This window comes from Hyperolius riggenbachi, chromosome 10 (genome assembly GCF_040937935.1).
Source record: "Hyperolius riggenbachi isolate aHypRig1 chromosome 10, aHypRig1.pri, whole genome shotgun sequence".
Taxonomy (NCBI): Eukaryota; Metazoa; Chordata; class Amphibia; order Anura; family Hyperoliidae; genus Hyperolius; species Hyperolius riggenbachi.
Window position 1 is genome coordinate 219,251,418 of NC_090655.1, and position 19,558 is coordinate 219,270,975.

Sequence of the window (19,558 nt, forward strand, 5' to 3'; positions counted from 1 at the left end):
ATTTTATGTCTGCACTGTATATGATAAAGGGGACCCTCCGCGGCCCCAAAACAATTGTCATGTTGTGCATTCTGTGATGGAATAAAAGCATCTTTGATTATTTGCAACGGTGTGCCAGCCAATCTTGGAGCGTTATTACTTGATGGATTTGGCTTTATGCATCTAGGCTGTGCACCCGGATTCACACGGTAAGGTGTGCCTCTCCAGATCCTTGATATTGATCCTTTCTTTCAAGGTGACATCTTCCCTACTGGCAACCAGCAAATTGTACTCATAAGCTTTTTCTACAAAGCGATCTATCACTACATCCGTCTGAGTATAATAGTCCACAAGATTGGTACAATTCCTGTATATACGACGGAATTGTCTAGCTGGAATGGATTTCAGCCAATTAGGGTGATAGCAGCTATTTACTTGAATAAAACTATTCTGATCAGTACTTTAAAAAAAAAAGTAGAGGTAGTGATCTTTTTGGGGGTATTGGTAACTGTTAAGTCCAAAAAGTTTACTGCAGTATTACTGAACTCACAGTTAAAGACTAAACTGTCATTATTAGTATTGATGTAAGTGATGAAGTCCTTAAGAGAATCTGCATCACCTCTCCAGATAAAAAACACGTTGTCTATGAATCTTTTCCATAATAATAACTTCAAGAGTTTTTTTTCATAAATAAATGTCTCCTCCCATTTTGCCATGAACAAGTTGGCAAGGCTTGGTGCATATCTAGCGCCCATCGCCATGCCTATTGTCTGTTCATAAAACTTTTTATTGAAACAGAAATAATTGTGAATCATGGCACTGAGTAGCCACGTGATTAAATCTAATGCGTACGTTCAGCCATTGCATTTGCGGTCATGTGACTTGGTTAGTCACATGACAGTGATACCCCGTGACCTGCTTAGACCAATGGGCTGAGTGGATTCTCGATCTTGTATCTCACTACAATGCAACATGGAGACAGTCTTCTAGAGGAAGTAAATTATAAATTTGCCCACTGCTAACTCACTCTCCCAATGACGGCGGAACACCGAAACCGGTCGGGTTGCAGAGAGGGGGCACACCTCTGATCATTGTGACACTGTGTGTTATACCAAAGGTCGATATTTTACATGCGTGTCCGTGTTGCACAGGACCCACAATATGAGTATTGGTTTACTTGTTTTTATTGAAGAAATTAGCAAATAAATTGTTTTAACTTCTACATCATACTACTGATTGCCAAATCTATTGTGTGTGGTTGTGGTCACACTTTGTCCATCTGTTGAGCACAAGGGTGACTACAGGCTTAAAGTGCTAGGAACCCCGGGATTGTCATATACTGTCATGTGACTTATTGATGTGGAATAGGATCTCTGGCTGCTGATCTGCACTGCATACTTGTTGTTGAAGAGGAACGCTTGTATATTACTACACTACAGACACCTCTGACTATGTCAGCTGCTGAGGGGCGGGGCATAGATGTACTCATAATGAGAAAAGTGTGGTAGATAAATAACCTTGTGCCCTATGAAGGAGCAACAGAAATGCAAAACATTGAACCTTAATTAATCTCTTAAGGACTACGGTATTCAACTCCCCTAGGGACCAGGCCATTTTTTTTACAAATTAGGCCACTGAAGAATTAAGGCCTCTCTGCAGGGCCGTACAACTCAGCACACAAGTGATTCCCCCCCCCTCCTTTTCTGCCCACCAACAGAGCTTTATGTTGGTGGGCTGTGATTGCTCCCATGATGTTTATTTATTTTTTTTACAAATATTTTTATGTTTATTTTTACAATAAATTTCACCTTTTTTATTATTTATTTAGCCCACCCTCCCTTCCTCCCCCTGCCAGCCAATCAGCACGATCGGCTGTCATAGGCTTAAGCCTATGACAGTGAATTGCTTCCCTGCCGCCCGGGGGACAGCCGTGTCACACACCTGTCCCCAGTACAGCGCTGTCATAGATTGCAGTGCTGTACACAGTAAATAGATAGCGTTTTCTCCGTTTAACAGTCTCCTAGTGACGATCGCCGCTGGGAGACTGATGAAGGAGCGGAGCTCCGTCATTAATGTGGACGTTTGCGCACAATCTTTTGCAAGACCCCAGTTGGCGTGGAGTGGTACTGGGGCAGCTGCCGCATTCCCGCCAATTGGCATTACGTGGTCAGCAAGGGGTTAATTCCCTTTTCTCCTAAGTTTTTTTCCTAGATTATATTTTCACACCTTAGCAATAATATGCATTTTAAGCCATCAGAAAGCAAGAAAATATTTCTGACAATATTTTTTCACCTACTATTTGGTACTTTTTGTTTTAAACAGAAGACGAAAAATCATCTCTAGGAGAATACTTAGGAGAAACCTTGAATGTAAAAAGGGCCTAGGAGATAATTTTTCATCTTTTGTTGAAAATAACGTTTCAGCACTCTGCAATACAAAAAGTACCAAATAATAGGTTAAAAAGTACTGTATAATCAGAGTATTTTCTTGCTTGCTGGTGACTTAAAAGGTACTAGCCAACCCGCGTCGTAGCATACGCCGCATCTATCTATCTAATAGAGTACGTGCCTCAACCTTGAAGCAAGAAGAAGTAGGCTTTCCATGAGAAAATGTATGCGTGCTCAAACACCAAGTTTAACCCTAGCAAGTCTGGCTTTGCAAATCCGGCCTAATTGGCTATTCATGAGGCAATGCTTATGCAAATATGCATTTGCTTTCGCATGCCAAACTATGCAGGGTCCAAAAACCAATACCACAAAGCGATCGCCCTGCGGGTATTAGTTCATGCTACATTAGCACTATCCAGGAGCACCACGGGGAGGATTCCGAATGCCCCCATACAACCGGGGGACTGCGGGGTCCCAGGCTCTCTTACTGCCTGGGAACCACAGCGGCACCCCGGAGGGGGAGGCTGGGTGGTGCAGTTTCACCCCCCCCCCCCAAGTGTGGTCAGCGCCGGGGAGAGCCATCCGCACCCACCTCCCAATATTAAAAACAGGCACTTACATTAACGTCCATTGCGTTCTGCAACATGCACATTAACTTGGGGGCACCACATGAGAAAGGAGTGAAGCATGGGTCACCCCGAGCTTTAGAGCTCAGGGCTGGCTCACATACAACACTCCGGGGTGGGGGGAGGACAGGCGCAGACAACTCACTCCAGGGCTCACACCACCAGAGCAAGCCATCCACCACCTGCCTCCAAAGGATACAACTGCAAAAAATGCTTTCCATGAGAAAAAATTTGCGTGCTCAAACACCAAGTTTAACCCTAGCAAGTCTGGCTTTCCAAATCTGGCCTAATTGGCTATTCATGAGGCAATGCTCATGCAAATATGCATTTGCTTTCGCATGCCAAACTATGCAGGGTCAAAAAACCAATACTGCAAAGTGCTCTCTCACTGCCTGGGAACCACAGCGGCACCACGGAGTGGGAGGCTGGGTGGCGCAGCCCCCCCCCCCAAGCGTGGCCAGCGCTGGGGAGAGCCGTCCGCACCCACCTCCTAATATTAAAAACAGCCACTTACCTTAACGTCCATTGGGTTCTGCTACATGCGCATTAATTTTCTCATGGAAAGCATTTTGTGCAGTTTGTATCCTTTGGAGGCAGGTGGTGGATGGCTTGCTCCGGTGGTGTGAACCCTGGAGTGAGTGCGCCTGTCCCCCCCCCCCCCCCCTCTGGAGTGCTGTATGTGAGCCAGCCCTGAGCTCTAAAGCTCGGGGTGACCTATGCTTCTCTCCTTTCTCATGTGGTGCCCCCAAATTAATGCGCATGTAGCAGAACGCAATGGACGTTAAGGTAAGTGCCTGTTTTTAATATTGGGAGGTGGGTGCAGACGGCTCTCCCCGGCGCTGGCCACACTTGGGGGGGCGGGGGGGTCGTCCACGCCACCCAGCCTCCCCCTCCGGGGTGCCGCTGTGGTTTCCAGGCAGTGAGAGAGCCTGGGACCCTGCGGTCCCCCCAGTTGTATAAAAAGGGGGCATTGGGAATCCTCCCCGTGGCGCTCCTGGAGGCCTGGAGCACACCAAAAACTGCTAGCAGATCCGCAAAATGCTAGCAGATTTTGAAACGCTTTTTCTTATTTTTCTGTAGCATTTCACCTAGCATTTTGCGGTTTTTTAAAGCGTTTTTGGTGTAGTAGATTTCATATATTGTTACAGTAAAGCTGTTACTGAACAGCTTCTGTAACAAAAACACCTGCAAAACCGCTCTGAACTGCCGTTTTTCAGAGCGGTTTGCGTTTTTCCTATACTTTACATTGGAGGCAGAAACGCCTCCGCAATCCAAAAAATGCCTCACCTTGGGAGTATGCGTTTCAGCAAAACGCCTCCCGCTCTGGTGTGCACCAGCCCATTGAAATACATTACCCAAGCGTATCCGCAGCCGCAAGTGGATCGCAAAACGCTGCCGAACCGCTCTGGTGTGCACTAAGCCGGATAGTGCTAAGGTAGCATGTAGCAGGGTGACTGCTTTGTGGTATTGGTTTGTGCATGCATTTGCATGAGCATTGCCTCATGAATAGCCAATTAGGCCAGATTTGCAATGTCAAACTTGCTAGGGTAAGGCCTCTTTTCCATGGACTGTGAATAGGCAGTGAAATGGCTCTCAAACTCTCACAACTGCTCACTGCTGCCTGGTAACTGCTCACTGCTGCCTGGTAACTGCTTGCTGCTGCCTGGTAACTGCTTGCTGCTGCCTGGTATCTGCTCACTGCTGCCTGGTAACTGCTTGTTGCTGCCTGGTAACTGCTTGTTGCTGCCTGGTATCTGCTCACTGCTGCCTGGTAACTGCTTGCTGCTGCCTGGTAACTGCTTGTTGCTGCCTGGTATCTGCTCACTGCTGCCTGGTAACTGCTTGCTGCTGCCTGGTAACTGCTTGTTGCTGCCTGGTATCTGCTCACTGCTGCCTGATAACTGCTTGCTGCTGCCTGGTAACTGCTTGTTGCTGCCTGGTATCTGCTCACTGCTGCCTGATAACTGCTTGCTGCTGCCTGGTAACTGCTTGTTGCTGCCTGGTATCTGCTCACTGCTGCCTGGTAACTGCTTGCTGAGCACACAGCTCAACAGTCCGTGGAAAAGAGGCCTTAAACTTGGTGTTTGAGCATGCATAAATTTTCTCATGCAAAGTACTTCTTCTTCTTGTTTGAAGGTTGAGGCACTTAGTCTATTATATATATAGATTTTATTGATAAGATGTGAAAATATCCCCTAGGAGAAAACTTAGGAGAAAAAGTGAATGGGATTGGGCCCAAAGTCTGACAAACATGGCAAAGGCAGAATGACTCCATCAGAATGACAGTGCCACCATATGTAATTGGCACAAGGCTTTAGGTTTGTCTTTGTTCACTGCATGATGGGTATTGGTGACAGAGGTTGGAGCAATAAATCCTATGGTGATGCAAGAGGTTTTTCGGGTGTGTCTCTTAACCACTTGAGACTGCCCACGGCCGATGGGCGGCGTCAAGGGCTTAGCCCAAACGACCGCAATACGCCCATCAGCGGCGGCGGCGGGTGTGGTTATGCGGCGACCGTGTCATTCGTGACGCGATCAGCCGCCGGCAACAGGCTCCGCCCCATTGCGCAGTAACCCGTTCGCAGTAAGGCCGTTCGGAAGCGCCGGCAGGTTACTAGCTACCGGATCGCCGCAATACAAATGAATAATACGCTTTGTAATGTATACAAAGCGTATTATACAGGCTGCCTCCTGCCCTGGTGGTCCCAGTGATCGAGGGACCACCAGGGCAAGCTGCAGCCACGCAGGTAAGCACCCAAGCACACTGATCTGCCCCCCCCTTCCCTCTGATCACCCACAGCACCCCTCAGACCCCCCCCCTGCCCACCCCTCAGACCCCTGTTTACACCCAATCACCCCCCTAATCACCCATCAATCACTCCCTGTCACTATCTGTCTGCACTATTTTTTTTATTAGGTCCTAAACTGCCCCCTGGGGGCTCCTGATCACCCCCCCCCTCCCACACTCTCAGATCCTCCCCAGACCCCCCCCCCCCCTGTACTGTATACATCTATCCTCCCCTGTAATCACCTGTCAATCACCCGTCAATCACCACCTGTCACTGCCACCTATCAGATCAGACCCTAACCTGCCTCTTACGGGCATCTGATCACCCACCGACACCATCAGATCGCCCACAGACCCACGCTCAGATCACCTCCAAAGTGCATTGTTTACATCTGTTCTGCCATCTAATTACCCACTGATCACCCATCAATCACCCCCTGTCACCACCTGTCACTGCTACCCATCAGATCAGACCCCTATCTGCCCCTAGGGCACCCAATCACCCGCCCACACCCTCAGAACGACCTTAGACCCCCCAGACCTCCCCCCCGTGTACTGTATACATCTATTCTCCCCTGTAATCACCTGTCAATCACCCGTCAATCACCCCGTCACCACCTTTCACTGCCTCCCATCAGATCAGACCCTAACCTGCCTCTTACGGGCATCTGATCACCCACCCACACCTTCAGATCGCCCGCAGACCCACCCTCAGATCACCTCCAAAGTGCATTGTTTACATCTGTTCTGCTATCTAATCACCCACTGATCACCCATCAATCACCCCCTGTCACTGCTACCCATCAGATCAGACCCCTATCTGCCCCTACGGCACCTAATCACCCACCCACACCCTCAGAACGACCTCAGACCCCCCCAGACCCCCCCCGTGTACCGTATACATCTATTCTCCCCTGTAATCACCTGTCAATCACCCGTCAATCACCACCTGTCACTGCCACCTAACAGATCAGACACTAACCTGCCTTTTACGGGCATCTGATCACCCACCCACACCTTCAGATCGCCTACAGACCCCACGCTCCGATCACCTCCAAAGTGCATTGTTTACATCTGTTCTGCCATCTAATCACCCACTGATCACCCATCAATCACCCCCTGTCACCACCTGTCACTGCTACCCATCAGATCAGACCCCTATCTGCCCCTAGGGCACCGAATCAACCGCCCACACCCTCAGAACGACCTCAGACCCCCCAGACCTCCCCCCCGTATACTGTATACATCTATTCTCCTCTGTAATCACCTGTCAATCACCTGTCAATCACCCGTCAATCATCCCATCACCACCTGTCACTGCCACCCATCAGATCAGACCCTAACCTGCCTCTTACGGGCATCTGATCACCCACCCACACCATCAGATTGCCCACAGACCCACCCTCAGATCACCTCCAAAGTGCATTGTTTACATCTGTTCTGCCATCTAATCACCCACTGATCACCCATCAATCACCCCCTGTCACTGCTACCCATCAGATCAGACCCTAATCTGCCCCTTGGGCACCCAATCACCCGCCCACACCCTCAGAATGCCCTCAGACCCCAGCCCTGATCACCTCGCCAGTGCATTGCTTGCATCTATTCCCCCCTCTAATCACACCTTGAGACACCCATCAATCACCTCCTGTCACCCCCTAGCACACCTACCCATCAGATCAGGCCCTAATTTGCCCCGTATGGGGTCCTGATCACTCGGCCAAACCCTCAGATCCCCCTCAGACCCCCTTCCGATCACCTCCCCAGTGCATTGATTGCATCTATTTTCCCCTCTAATCACCCCCTGAGACACCCATCAATCACATGCCCATGTTCTCTGCTGCCATGTCCAGGTCATGATTCGAGAACATCCTGCGCTTCCTGCACTTTAGTGCCAATACAACCTGTCATCTAAGAGGCCACCCTGCTTATGACCAGTTCCTCAAAATTCGCCCCCTCATAGACCACCTGTCATCAAAATTTGCAGATGCTTATACCCCTGAACAGTTATTTTGAGGCATTTGGTTTCCAGACTCCTCACGGTTTTGGTCTCCTAAAATGCCAGGGCAGTATAGGAACCCCACAAGTGACCCCATTTTAGAAAAAAGACACCCCAAGGTATTCCGTTAGGTGTATGACGAGTTCATAGAAGATTTAATTTTTTGTCAAAAGTTAGCGGAAATTGATTTTTATTGTTTTTTTTTCCCAAAGTGTCATTTTCCACTAACTTGTGACAAAAAATAAAATCTTCCATGAACTCACCATACACCTAACGGAATACCTTGGGGTGTCTTCTTTCTAAAATGGGGTCACTTGTGGGGTTCCTATACTGCCCTGGCATTTTAGAGGCCCTAAACCATGAGGAGTAGTCTTGAACCCAAATGTCTCAAAATGACCTGTGAAATCCTAAAGGTGCTCATAGGACTTTGGGCCCTTTAGCGCAGTTAGGCTGCAAAAAAGTGCCACACATGTTGTATCGCTGTACTCAGGAGAAGTAGTATAATGTGTTTTGGTGTGTATTTTTACACATACCCATGCTGGGTGGGAGAAATCTCTCTGTAAATGGACAATTGTGTGTAAAAAATCAAAACATTGTCATTTACAGAGATATTTCAAACCGATTTCATTTTTTTTTGTCACAAGTTAGCAGAAATGGAATTTTTTTTTTTTTTTTTTGGTCTCAAAGTGTCATTTTCCGCTAACTTGTGACAAAAAATAAAATCTTCTATGAACTCACTATGCCTCTCAGTGAATACTTTGGGATGTCTTCTTTCCAAAATGGGGTCATTTGGGGGGTATTTATACTATCCTGGAATTTTAGTACCTCATGAAACCTGACAGGTGCTCAGCAAAGTCAGAGATGCTTCAAAATGGGAAAATTCACTTTTGGCAACATAGTTTGTAAACGCTATAACTTTTACCCAAACCAATAAATATACACTGAATGTTTTTTTTTTTTTTTATCAAAGACATGTAGCACAATAAATTTGGACAAAAATGTATACAGAAATTTTACTTTATTTGACAAATTTTATCACCGAAAGTTAAAAAAATCATTTTCTTGACAAAATTCATGTCTTTTTTGATGAATATAATAAAAACTAAAACTCACAGCAGCAATCAAATAGCACCAAAAGAAAGCTGTATTAGTGACAAGAAAAGGAGGGACAATTCATTTAGATAATAGGTTGTATGAGCGAGCAATAAACTGTGAAAGCTGCAGTGGTCTGAATGGAAAAAAAGGCTCTGGTCCTCTAGGGCGAAAAGACTGTGGTCCTTAAGTGGTTAATATGACTCAGAATGCCCAATAATGATACCAAACAGGGTATCTCACATATATTACTTAAATAGGTTACCTTACCTAATTACCTTTTTAGGTTTTCTCCTTTTACCCCATACATCTTGCTAATCTTATTGTGGGCACATAGGATTTTTCAGTGGAAACCAAACATACACAATGTTCAGAAAAATAATATAGCAATTCTTGAGTCAGACCATCTAATAGTCAATCAAAATTAATGTTTATTAACAGCGTACATATTTAAAAAGTAATTATACATACAAAAAAGATGGGTGCTTATATAGCTATCACAGTATACCAGATAACATACAGTTTCATTATTATTACATGTTGTTTACAATTTCTCCCCTGTAAAGGAAAATCTTACATGGAATGTTCTCCCACGATGCAGCTCTTGCCACACAACACAGGCGGGATCACCTTAGGATGAATTATGGCCCTATGTACTTTTAGTTGTAATAAATATATATAGGTCGAGATATTACTCGATTCACAATGTGTTTCGTGGACGTAACCAATTGTATGTTCCACTTCTTCAGGAGTGACATTTATTTCCCAACACAGTTTTATTGTTGGCTGATATCCCATCTGCTGATGGACAGGTGTATATACACATCTTATTATCCTTTTTTGACAGATTTCCTTAATATCAGGGTCATCATATCAGAGTAAGACGTTACTTGTATATAAGTGTTGAATCAGGGGAACCGGCTCGTCCTACCTGAACACATGGTCTGGCAGAACTTCGCAGAATGGAGATTTCAGCGTGCGTCTCCAATGTGGCTCTAAACCACTTCCCCACCAAAGGTTATTTCCCCTTAAAAGTGAACAATTTTGCAAAAGCAATAGTGATTTACCCTAATGACATACATATTTTAAAAAAGTCCCTAAGGTAACTATTTATGATTTTTTTTATCGCTGTTTTATGCTGCTATTTATGCTTTTTTTTAACAATAGAAATAACAAAAACTATGGTTATACAGACAGGAGGGGGAAATGAGGGATTCAAATTGGGTACCTTTTTATTAATTAACATCTGTATGTGTATTAATTAATATTTGTAGGTGTATTTTTATTTATGGCCACTAGATGTCCCCATACTATCCTGTATGCAGGAAGTAGTGAAGAGATGTGAATCCCGATGGAATCCATTGATGCCAGAATATGATTCACTGCTGGGACAGTGATTGGAGTGTACCAATCAGTAATCTGGCGCGATAGACATGGGGGGCAGGGTCACAGTAGCCGCAGGGGGGGGGGGGGATTGTCACTGTAAACACCGCGGTACGTGTATTTACGCCCCTGGTGCTGAAGTGAAGGGGCATAGATACATGATACAGTGGTGGGGAACTGGTTTATATGACAGACATCGGGCCTTATTCAATTTAAAGTTCTCTCCTAGGAGATGATTTTTCATCTTTGGTTTTAAATTAAGGTGAATAAATACTGGCAAGATCATTCTAAGTATTTTCTTGCTTGCTGGTGGCTTAAAATGCATTTTATTGATAAGGCATGAAAATATCACCTAGTGGAAAACTTAGGAGAAAAATAATTGGATAAGTCATAGTTTTATTCCATGGAACTGTACCTAACCCCTCAATGGTCACCTGACATGGGAGGGTTATACACTACATCTGAAGATATTGCTATTTTGAAGTGATGATTCATCTTCTACACCAGGAATATAACAATGTTGAAATAAAGCCACTTATTTTTTTCTTGAAGATCCCATGACTAGGATAAATGAGCACCTTTACAGATTTAGTGGTACCTGGAGTAAAGATAATGTGTCCCAGTTGTCACTTGATGATGCTGGCTCTTTGGTGTGGGAGGGTATTTCAAAATGTAACTAATGTTTATTTTAACTTAGTTATCCCCACGAGGCAGTATGTCTACACCCCGGCCGCAGGACTTCATCTAAAATCCCAGGGGCTTTGATATAAGACCCTAGCAGCGATCACCCGGGCGCACTCTCTAACGCATTTTTGTTGCTGCGTGTTACTACACTGATCAGTGAAAAGGAACACAGTTCCCATTCACTGATCTAAGTGCCTGTGATCAACCATCACCAGCATCAATGAGATGCCTGGGGTCATTGAGAAAATGAAAGTGAAAACACACATGCTACACTTCCTGTATACATTCACAGGACACAGGAATAAAGTGGAGGGGGCATCTAGTGGCCAAAAAGTAAAATTACACATGCATACATAATATTGAATAAAAATATTAAAATAAATATACATAAAATCCCCCATTAATTAACCTCTGGCTCTTACCTCCCCACCCATAATTACCAAAATAAAACATTTAAGGACTCAACTTTTTTTTTAATATGTATGTCATGAGGGTATACTACTGTTATTTTTTGCAAACAAGGGCTTGTAATAAATGATGCAGAAAGTTTATGTGAACACCGCAACAACCCACCGGTCCCTGCGATTGTGCAGGATCGGGTTAGCAAAGCGACAGTAGCACAAGGAAAAGGAAGGTCCGCATCAGTCCAGGGTTCCAAATCTTTATTCAGGACATGTCCAATATAATGAACATAGGCACAAGCATCAATACGCTGACATGTTTCGGGCTATCCTAGCTCTTAATCATAGCTCATGATTAAGAGCTAGGATAGCTCGAAACATGTCAGCGTATTGATGCTTGTGCCTATGTTCATTACATTGGATATGTCCTAAATAAAGATTTGCAACCCTGGACTGTTGCGGACCTTCCTTTTCCTTGTAATAAATGATAGATACAAAACTGAAAAAAATACACCTTTATTTCCAAATAAAATATTGCTACCATACATTTTACTTGGGACATATTTTAGATGTATTAAAGTGGACCTGAACTCTTGTACAGGACAGAAGGAAAACATAGAGAAATGCACCCAGCATGTATTTAGAGAGTATAGCCTGTCTAATTCCTCCTAAATCTGTGTCTAATCACAAGTTGTAATTTGATCTCTCACGTGACTGCCATGGCAGAGATGGCCGATAAGCTCATTTGAAAGCACAAGATGTTAACAATATGTCTGCTTCCATGAATCAGGAAGTAGAAACAGTGCAGATTTATTTTAGGAATTGTATCAGCTGTAAGAAAGAAATGTTTTTGTTTAAAGGTCATTATGCTGTTGTGCATCTTTTAGAGCAGAGAAGACGTTCTGAGTTCAGTTCCACTTTAACTGGGACAAATGGGCAAATGAAATGTGTGGGTTTTATCCACAGTAGCACATTTTATTTTAAAACTAAAATGGTCAAAAACTGAGAAATAATGATTTTTTTCCCATTTTCGTCTTATTATGCCTGTTAAAATGCATTTAGAATAAAATAATTTTTAGCAAAATGTACCACCGAATGAAAGCCTAATTGGTGGCGAAGAAAACAAGGTATACATCATTTTGTTGTGACAAGTACCGACAATAAAGATATTAGCGAATTAATGAGAGGGGCGCTGAAATGTGAAAATTGCTAAGGGACAAAACCCCTTAGTGATGAACTAGTTAAAATTAGCATTTCTAAACAACACATCAAATTTATATTTTTGGAACCCTCCCACACCCCACTGTGATCAGAAGGATGTCTGTGTCTATTTGGTGCATGTCTTCTGCCGATGGACCAGACCTGCGACAGATTTAAGGGACAGCCCACAGTAGAAAAGCAACAACACACCTTTCTGGTGTATTAACGTTTTAATCTTAAAACAAACACAATTATATCAACTTACCCTTATGAAGAGTGGAGTCTGGCATGCAGTAGGAAGAGACAGCCGGTGCAAGCACACATGGTGAAGCCAACGAGAGCAATCCCAGAGGGGGCAGTTGCTTAGTGTGCAGCTACAGGAACACTGAGCTCCGGTTTGTGGCTCAGAGAGTCTCGCAGCACCGCTGGCCATGGTGCTTGCACCGGCTGTCTCTTCCCACTACATGCCAGACTCCTCTTCATAAGGGGAAGCTGATAGTGTTGTGTTTGTTTTCAGATTAAGACGTTAATACACCAGAGAGGCACAATGTTGTTCTTGACTTTCCAATTTGGGGTATCAGCCCATGCTATAGGTTAACAATAAGAGTAGCCCTTGATCAGAATAGCACTATGTGAGTCCTTTGGTTTTAGAGAGTCCACACTGTTAATACCTATGAGTCTAGAGAGCTGTGTGTGTTTTCACGTTTTCCAAGGCTTCCATGATCGTGGAAGCATTTTCCACACTCCTGACAATATGGTTTCTCTCCAGTGTGGCTCCACTGATGTATGACCAGACTCAACTTATCTCTCAACCATTTAACAACACTCCAGAAAAGGGGCAGGTCTCTCATCACTGTGCCTCATCCTGTGCTTGATAAGCTCAGAGTTTATAGAGAATCTTTACCCACATTCAGAGCAGGCAAAACGTTTGTCCCCAGTGTGGTTTTTCTGGTGTAGGACCAGGATGATTCTATCTTTGTAGGCCTTCCCACATTCAGTGCACACAAAAGGTTTCTCACCAGTGTGGATCCTCTGATGAGACTCAAGGTGCAGGATCTGCCTAAAGCCGTTCCCACATTCTGAGCACACAAAGGGCTTCTCTTCTGTGTGAATTATCTTCTGCTTTGCCAGAGACCCACTGTCAGCAAAAGATTTGTCACATATGGGACAAGAGTTTCTCCTGTGTGGGTTCTCTGGTGAATGACCAGATTTGCTTTCACTTTAAAACCTATCCCACACTCTGAACAAGTAAAAGGTCTCTCTCCAGTGTGGCCTCTCATATGGTATGTGAGGTCAGATTTCAGAAAAAAAAGCATTTGCCACATTCAGAACATTTAAATGTCTTCTCTCCTCCATGTTGTTTAAATATATGTGCCTCCATCTGCCCTTTCTGAGTGAAGCTCTTCCCATATTCTGGACATGTAAATGAGTTTTTACTGGTATGAGTTCTCCAATGGGCAGTGAAGTGATTTTTATATGTAAATACTTTGGGGCATTCAGAACACTCATATATTTTTAGGGGAGCCAAGACTAGATCTGGGACTCTGTAAAGGACCCTCCCCTGTATGGGCTGATATCTGGACATTATTTGTGTGCCTGGATATACTGCATGCTTGAGTTAATGTATGCATAGTAGAGAGTTGATGACGCAGGGCTCTCTTATCACGAAACTGCTTCCCACACTCTAAGCAGGCAATCTGCTTGTCACCTTTGTGAGTGAGTCAATGTGTCTTTTGCAGCAAAAATGCTTCCCACATTCTGCACATGGAAACGGTTTCCCTCCCGTGTGACTTCTCTCAAGTCTATTAAGTTTAGACTTGCAAATGAACTTTTTCTTGCATTCATTGCACTCAAATGGTTTTCTCTCCTGTGTGACTTCTCTCATGTATATGAAGTGTAGACTTGCAGATGAACTTTTTCCCACATTCATTGCACTCAAAAAGCTTCTCTCCTGTGTGACTTTTCTCATGTCTAAGAAGATTAGTCTTCTGGCTAAACTTTTTCCCACATTCACAGCACTCAAATGGTTTCTCTCCTGTGTGACTTCTCTCATGTCTATGAAGCTCAGACTTAGTGGAAAACCCCTTCCCACATTCACGGCACTCAAACAGTTTCTCTCCTGTGTGACTTCTCTCATGTGTAAGGAGATTACGCTTCTGGCTAAACTTTTTCCCACATTCACTGCACTCAAACGGTTTCTCTCCTGTGTGACTTCTCTCATGTATATGAAGCCAAGACTTAGTGGAAAACCCCTTCTCACATTCAGGGCACTCAAACGGCTTCTCTCCTGTGTGACTTCTCTCATGTGTAAGGAGATTACACTTCTGGCTAAACTTTTTCCCACATTCACTGCACTCAAACGGTTTCTCTCCTGTGTGACTTCTCTCATGTATATGAAGCCAAGACTTAGTGGAAAACCCCTTCTCACATTCATGGCACTTAAACATCTTCTCTCCTGTGTGACTTCTCTCATGTGTATGAAGATGAGACTTAGTAGAAAACCCCTTCCCACATTCACAACACTCAAATAGTTTCTCTCCTGTGTGACTTCTTTCATGTCTATGAAGCTTATACTTTGCGGAAAACCCCTTCCCACATTCACGGCACTCAAACGGCTTCTCTCCTGTGCAGGGCCGGCCCGCTCATGAGGCGGGGTGAAACATTTGCCTCAGGCGGCAAATCTGGGGGGGCGGCACCCGCCTCTCCATGGACGCTGGGGCCGCCCGCCGAGCTGGAGGGGTAGCGGGCAGAAAGGGGGTATTGGGTCTAGTGGCAGGGAGGGGGGTCGGACCCCCCCTCCCTCGCCTGGGTCCCCCGATCTGCGTTCCTCCTCCAGCGTAAAGTACCAGCCAGCGTGCATATGACGAACGAAGAGGCAACGGGCGGGGGAATCACTCACCTCTTCCGCGTTCCATCGCGTGCTCCACTGACGTCACTTCCGGCAACGCCGCCCACTGTATTGTAAGTGGACGGCCTTGCAGGAAGTGACGTCAGTGGAGCGCACGATGGAACGCGGAAAAGGTGAGTGATTCCACCGCCCGTTGCCTCTTCAACATATGCACGCTGGCTCACTAGCGTAGCTAGCCAGGTGCGTGGGGTGCGATCCGCACCAGGGTTCCACCATTCCACTATCAGAGGGGGTGACACCAGGTTCTGTTGCAGCAGAGCTGTGTTTTGACACTCCCCTGAAAATTATGGCTTTGTACTTTTATTACTGCTGGGAGAGGTAAAATCTGCACTCCCCAGCTAGTTCTGCAGTTGCCAGCTCATGTACCTTACAGCAGATCTGTGTTTACTTCCCCCTGCAGACAGCTGTATTGAGCTGCTCTGACCTGAGCACGTGACTGGGGCTAATGGGTAGCGTCTGCATTGCTATGCAACAAGTGAAGCTGTTCCGTGTTAACTCTGCTCCTGTCCCGATTGATTGATGAAGTTTGGGGAACGCAGCAGCTTCTGAAGCTGGATCTGAGCGGGTGAGCACTGCAGAGTGGAAGGCATAGGAAACGCAGGGTCTCTGAACACAGCAGTAAATAGAAACATCCAGTCCACCCCCTGCAATCACAGCCTCTCTCCCCCAGCCAGAAACACTCTGCAGAGGCAGCCAGTCCACCCTCTCCCCCATTATACTATGTGCACTGAATTGTGTTGCAGGCCAGGTTTGAAGCTAAACCTAACACAGAGCAATGCAGCACCTCTAGTAATATAATGCTGCAAAGAAACAGCACACTACCACTTAGACCTTTCTGTTCCTCCTGCCTTTATGACAGTCTCTAAACCCTGCCCCATACACTGGCAGACATTCTCCCGATGTGCCCAACAGATTCTTCTCTGATCGACATCTGATCAGAGATGGATCTATTACTGCCACACACTGCACCTCGACTTTTAGCATTTTTGGTATGCAGAGTATTAGTGCAGCAAAGCGTTTTCACTCACCCCTCCTCCCAGGGTGCTTCCTTCTCGTTGCTGTCATCTCCCGGTGCCCATAGTGACCCGTGAACTGATGTTGTGTGTAAATGCTCTCAGCGGGTCACTACAGGCATCAGGAGATGACAGCAGCACAGAGGAGGGAGCACGCTGGCTGAAGAGGTGAGTTAGAGTCCTTTGCTGCACTAATACTCTGCATAGGGCCCCTGGGTGTGCAGCATTAGCAGGAGAGACACCTGGGGGAGCGGTGGCAGTGGATCTTTAATAGACTTCATGCTATTTATTGAAAAGCAATGTATAGTGTGTGTCAGTGATAGATCCATCTCTGATCAGATGATGATCAGAGAGGAATCTACCTGTTGGGTATGTCAGGAGAAAGTCTGCCAGTGTAAATCTTCATAGTGTGCTACTATGCATGGCCAAACGTGCGCCTGCACAATATAGCCATGCTCATTTGGTCTGGTATTGGATGTGGTTTTTTTTGGGGGGGGGAGGGGGGGTGGTGTGACGCCATGTATTTCCGCACCGGGTGACGCCAACCCTAGTGACTCCTCTGCGCTGGCTGGTACTTTACGCTGGAGGAGGAGCGCAGATCGGGGGACCCAGGCGAGGGAGGGGGGGTCCAACCACCCACCCCGCCGCTAGGCCCAATACCCCCTTTCTGCCAGCTACCCCTCCAGCTCAGCCCCCCCCCCCCCCACGGCTGGGGGGGGGGGCGATTTTTTCTAATTTTGCCTCAGGCGGCAAAAAGTCTAGGGCCGGCCCTGCTCCTGTGTGACTTCTCTCATGATCATGAAGATCAGACTTAGTGGAAAACCCCTTCCCACATTCAGGGCACTCAAAAGGTTTCTCTCCTGTGTGACTTCTCTCATGTCTGAGGAGATTACCCTTCTGGACAAACTTTCTCCCACATTCACGGCACTCAAATGGTTTCTCTCCCGTGTGAATTATCTCATGTACATTAAGACCAGACTTAGTGGAAAACCCCTTCCCACATTCAGAACACTCAAATAGTTTCTCTCCTGTGTGACTTCTCTCATGTTTAAGAAGATCAGACTTCTGGGTAAACTTTCTCCCACAGCCACGACACTTAAATAGTTTCTCTACCATATGACAGCTTTCATGTTGAACAAGATGAATTTTAAGGTGGAAACCTTCTTTACATTCAGAACACTCATAGTGTGTCTCTTTGCTATGGGTTGTCAGGTGCCTGCTGAGATGTGCCTTTGTAGAGAACATTTTCCCACACTCAGGACACTCATGCAGCTTCTCTCTTCTATGGACAAGGTTGTGGGCTTGTAGTTGGCCTCTGCTGGGGAAGCTTTTAGTGCACTCAGAACATGACAATGGTTTGACTTCCATGTGGGAAAGTCTATGTTGATGGAGTATGTCATTTGAGACATAACTTTTCCCACACTCAGTACACTGGAAAGGCCTTTCTCCTGTATGATATCTCTGGTGGGTTATAAGCGCTGATTTATGATGAAACACCTTCCCACACTCATCACAGTGAAGGGGCTTTGCCCCAGTGTGGATACTCTGATGACTCTGAAGATGTTGTTTTTGAATGAACCATTTCCCACACTCTGAACATTCATAAGGCCACTCTCCCGTATGAAGCTTCTGGTGTATAGTTAGATGAGTTTTATATATGAAGTGTTTCCCACACTCATCACAGGAGAACTCCGTCTTTCCTTTGGATGTTGTCGTTTGCTCTTGCTCCTCTGTGTCAGAGTGGGAGTCCACCTCATCATTAGAGGGATTGTACTCTGACTCAGTGCTGCTGTCACTCTGTTCATGTGATGTCACTAATCTGTCATCTGTCATGTTCTGCTCTTTGACTGGTTCCTGGTCACCATGGATGGAATCTGGCATGATGTCTGTTTTCTTGGAAGTTCTTTTGGATCGTGTAACAACCGCTGTAACAGAAAACAACAGTCATTTATCACTTACAGCACAACTCTCTAAAATATCTTCTTTATTTGTTTCTTTTCATTTCATTGTTCCTTATATTACAGTCTGTGCAGCTGATGGGAAATTTGATGTTCCAAAGTTAAACTTTAATTAAAAAGCCAAAATGAGAATTATACAAATGAATCCAGCAGTTAAAGAGAATCTGTATTGTTAAAATCGCACAAAAGTAAACATACCAGTGCGTTAGGGGACATCTCCTATTACCCTCTGTCACAATTTCGCCCCTCCCCACCGCATTAAAAGTAGCCAAAAACAGTTTTAAAAAGTTTGTTTATAAACAAACAAAATGGCCACCAAAACAGGAAGTAGGTTGATGTACAGTATGTCCACACATAGAAAATACAGCCATACACAAGCAGGCTGTATACAGCCTTCCTTTTGAATCTCAAGAGATCACTTGTGTGTTTACCTTCTGTCCCCCTGCAGCTCTCATCCACTGAGTACTAGTGACAGGCTGTTTCTTCCTGCAGACAGCTCTGCCCTGTCTGTAATTCCTCAGTATGTGCCAGCCAGCTCCTTTCACAGCCTAACAGAGGAGGATTTTTATCCAGCTCTCTTCTCTCACTGATTGGCTTATGTAAATAACACTCACACAGGCAGTGTGCATAGAGGGGCCTGGAGAGGGGTGTGCATAACAGATCAGCACAGAAGAGTTGGCAGCCTTCCAGACACAGGGCGACAAGTCCGGCAGGGGAAAGATACATTGATTTATTACAGAGACGGTGATAGTAGAAAGTGCTGCATTAAGCCAGAGCACATTAGAATAGGTTTAGGAACTTGTAGGATGGTAGAAAAAAGGATGAATTTTTTGTTACAGAGTCTCTTTAAAGCCTATGTTAGGAGACAAGTATTGTCCTTTGACACATTATTTATGCTTACTAATTGACAAATTATTTATTCCAACTCTTGGACCCTCCATTCTATCATTATAATATTGTATATGGATTTTATAATACTATTTAAGATTTTTTCATTAACCACTTAGGTAATTTGAGACATATTGGGCTTGATTCACAAAGCGGTGCTAACTGTTAGCACGCCTGTGAAAAGCCCCTTAGCACGTCTAAACAAGCTTTTCGTGCACAAAACTTTATGCGCGCAAAACTTTATGCACGTAA

The 19,558-nt window shown here is 45.2% G+C and overlaps 1 protein-coding gene across 1 annotated transcript; it reads right to left on the reverse strand.

Annotated features, from left to right (window-relative positions):
• Positions 1-13,656: 13,656 nt before the first annotated feature.
• On the reverse strand, positions 13,657-16,512 carry LOC137536821 (zinc finger protein 25-like). Its single transcript, XM_068259017.1, has 2 exons — positions 16,476-16,512; positions 13,657-15,162 (listed from the first exon to the last, which is right to left on the reverse strand). The coding sequence occupies exons 1-2, from the start codon at positions 16,510-16,512 to the stop codon at positions 14,390-14,392; spliced, it is 810 nt and encodes a 269-aa protein (XP_068115118.1). The 3' UTR covers positions 13,657-14,389.
• Between the last annotated feature and the right edge of the window lie 3,046 nt (positions 16,513-19,558).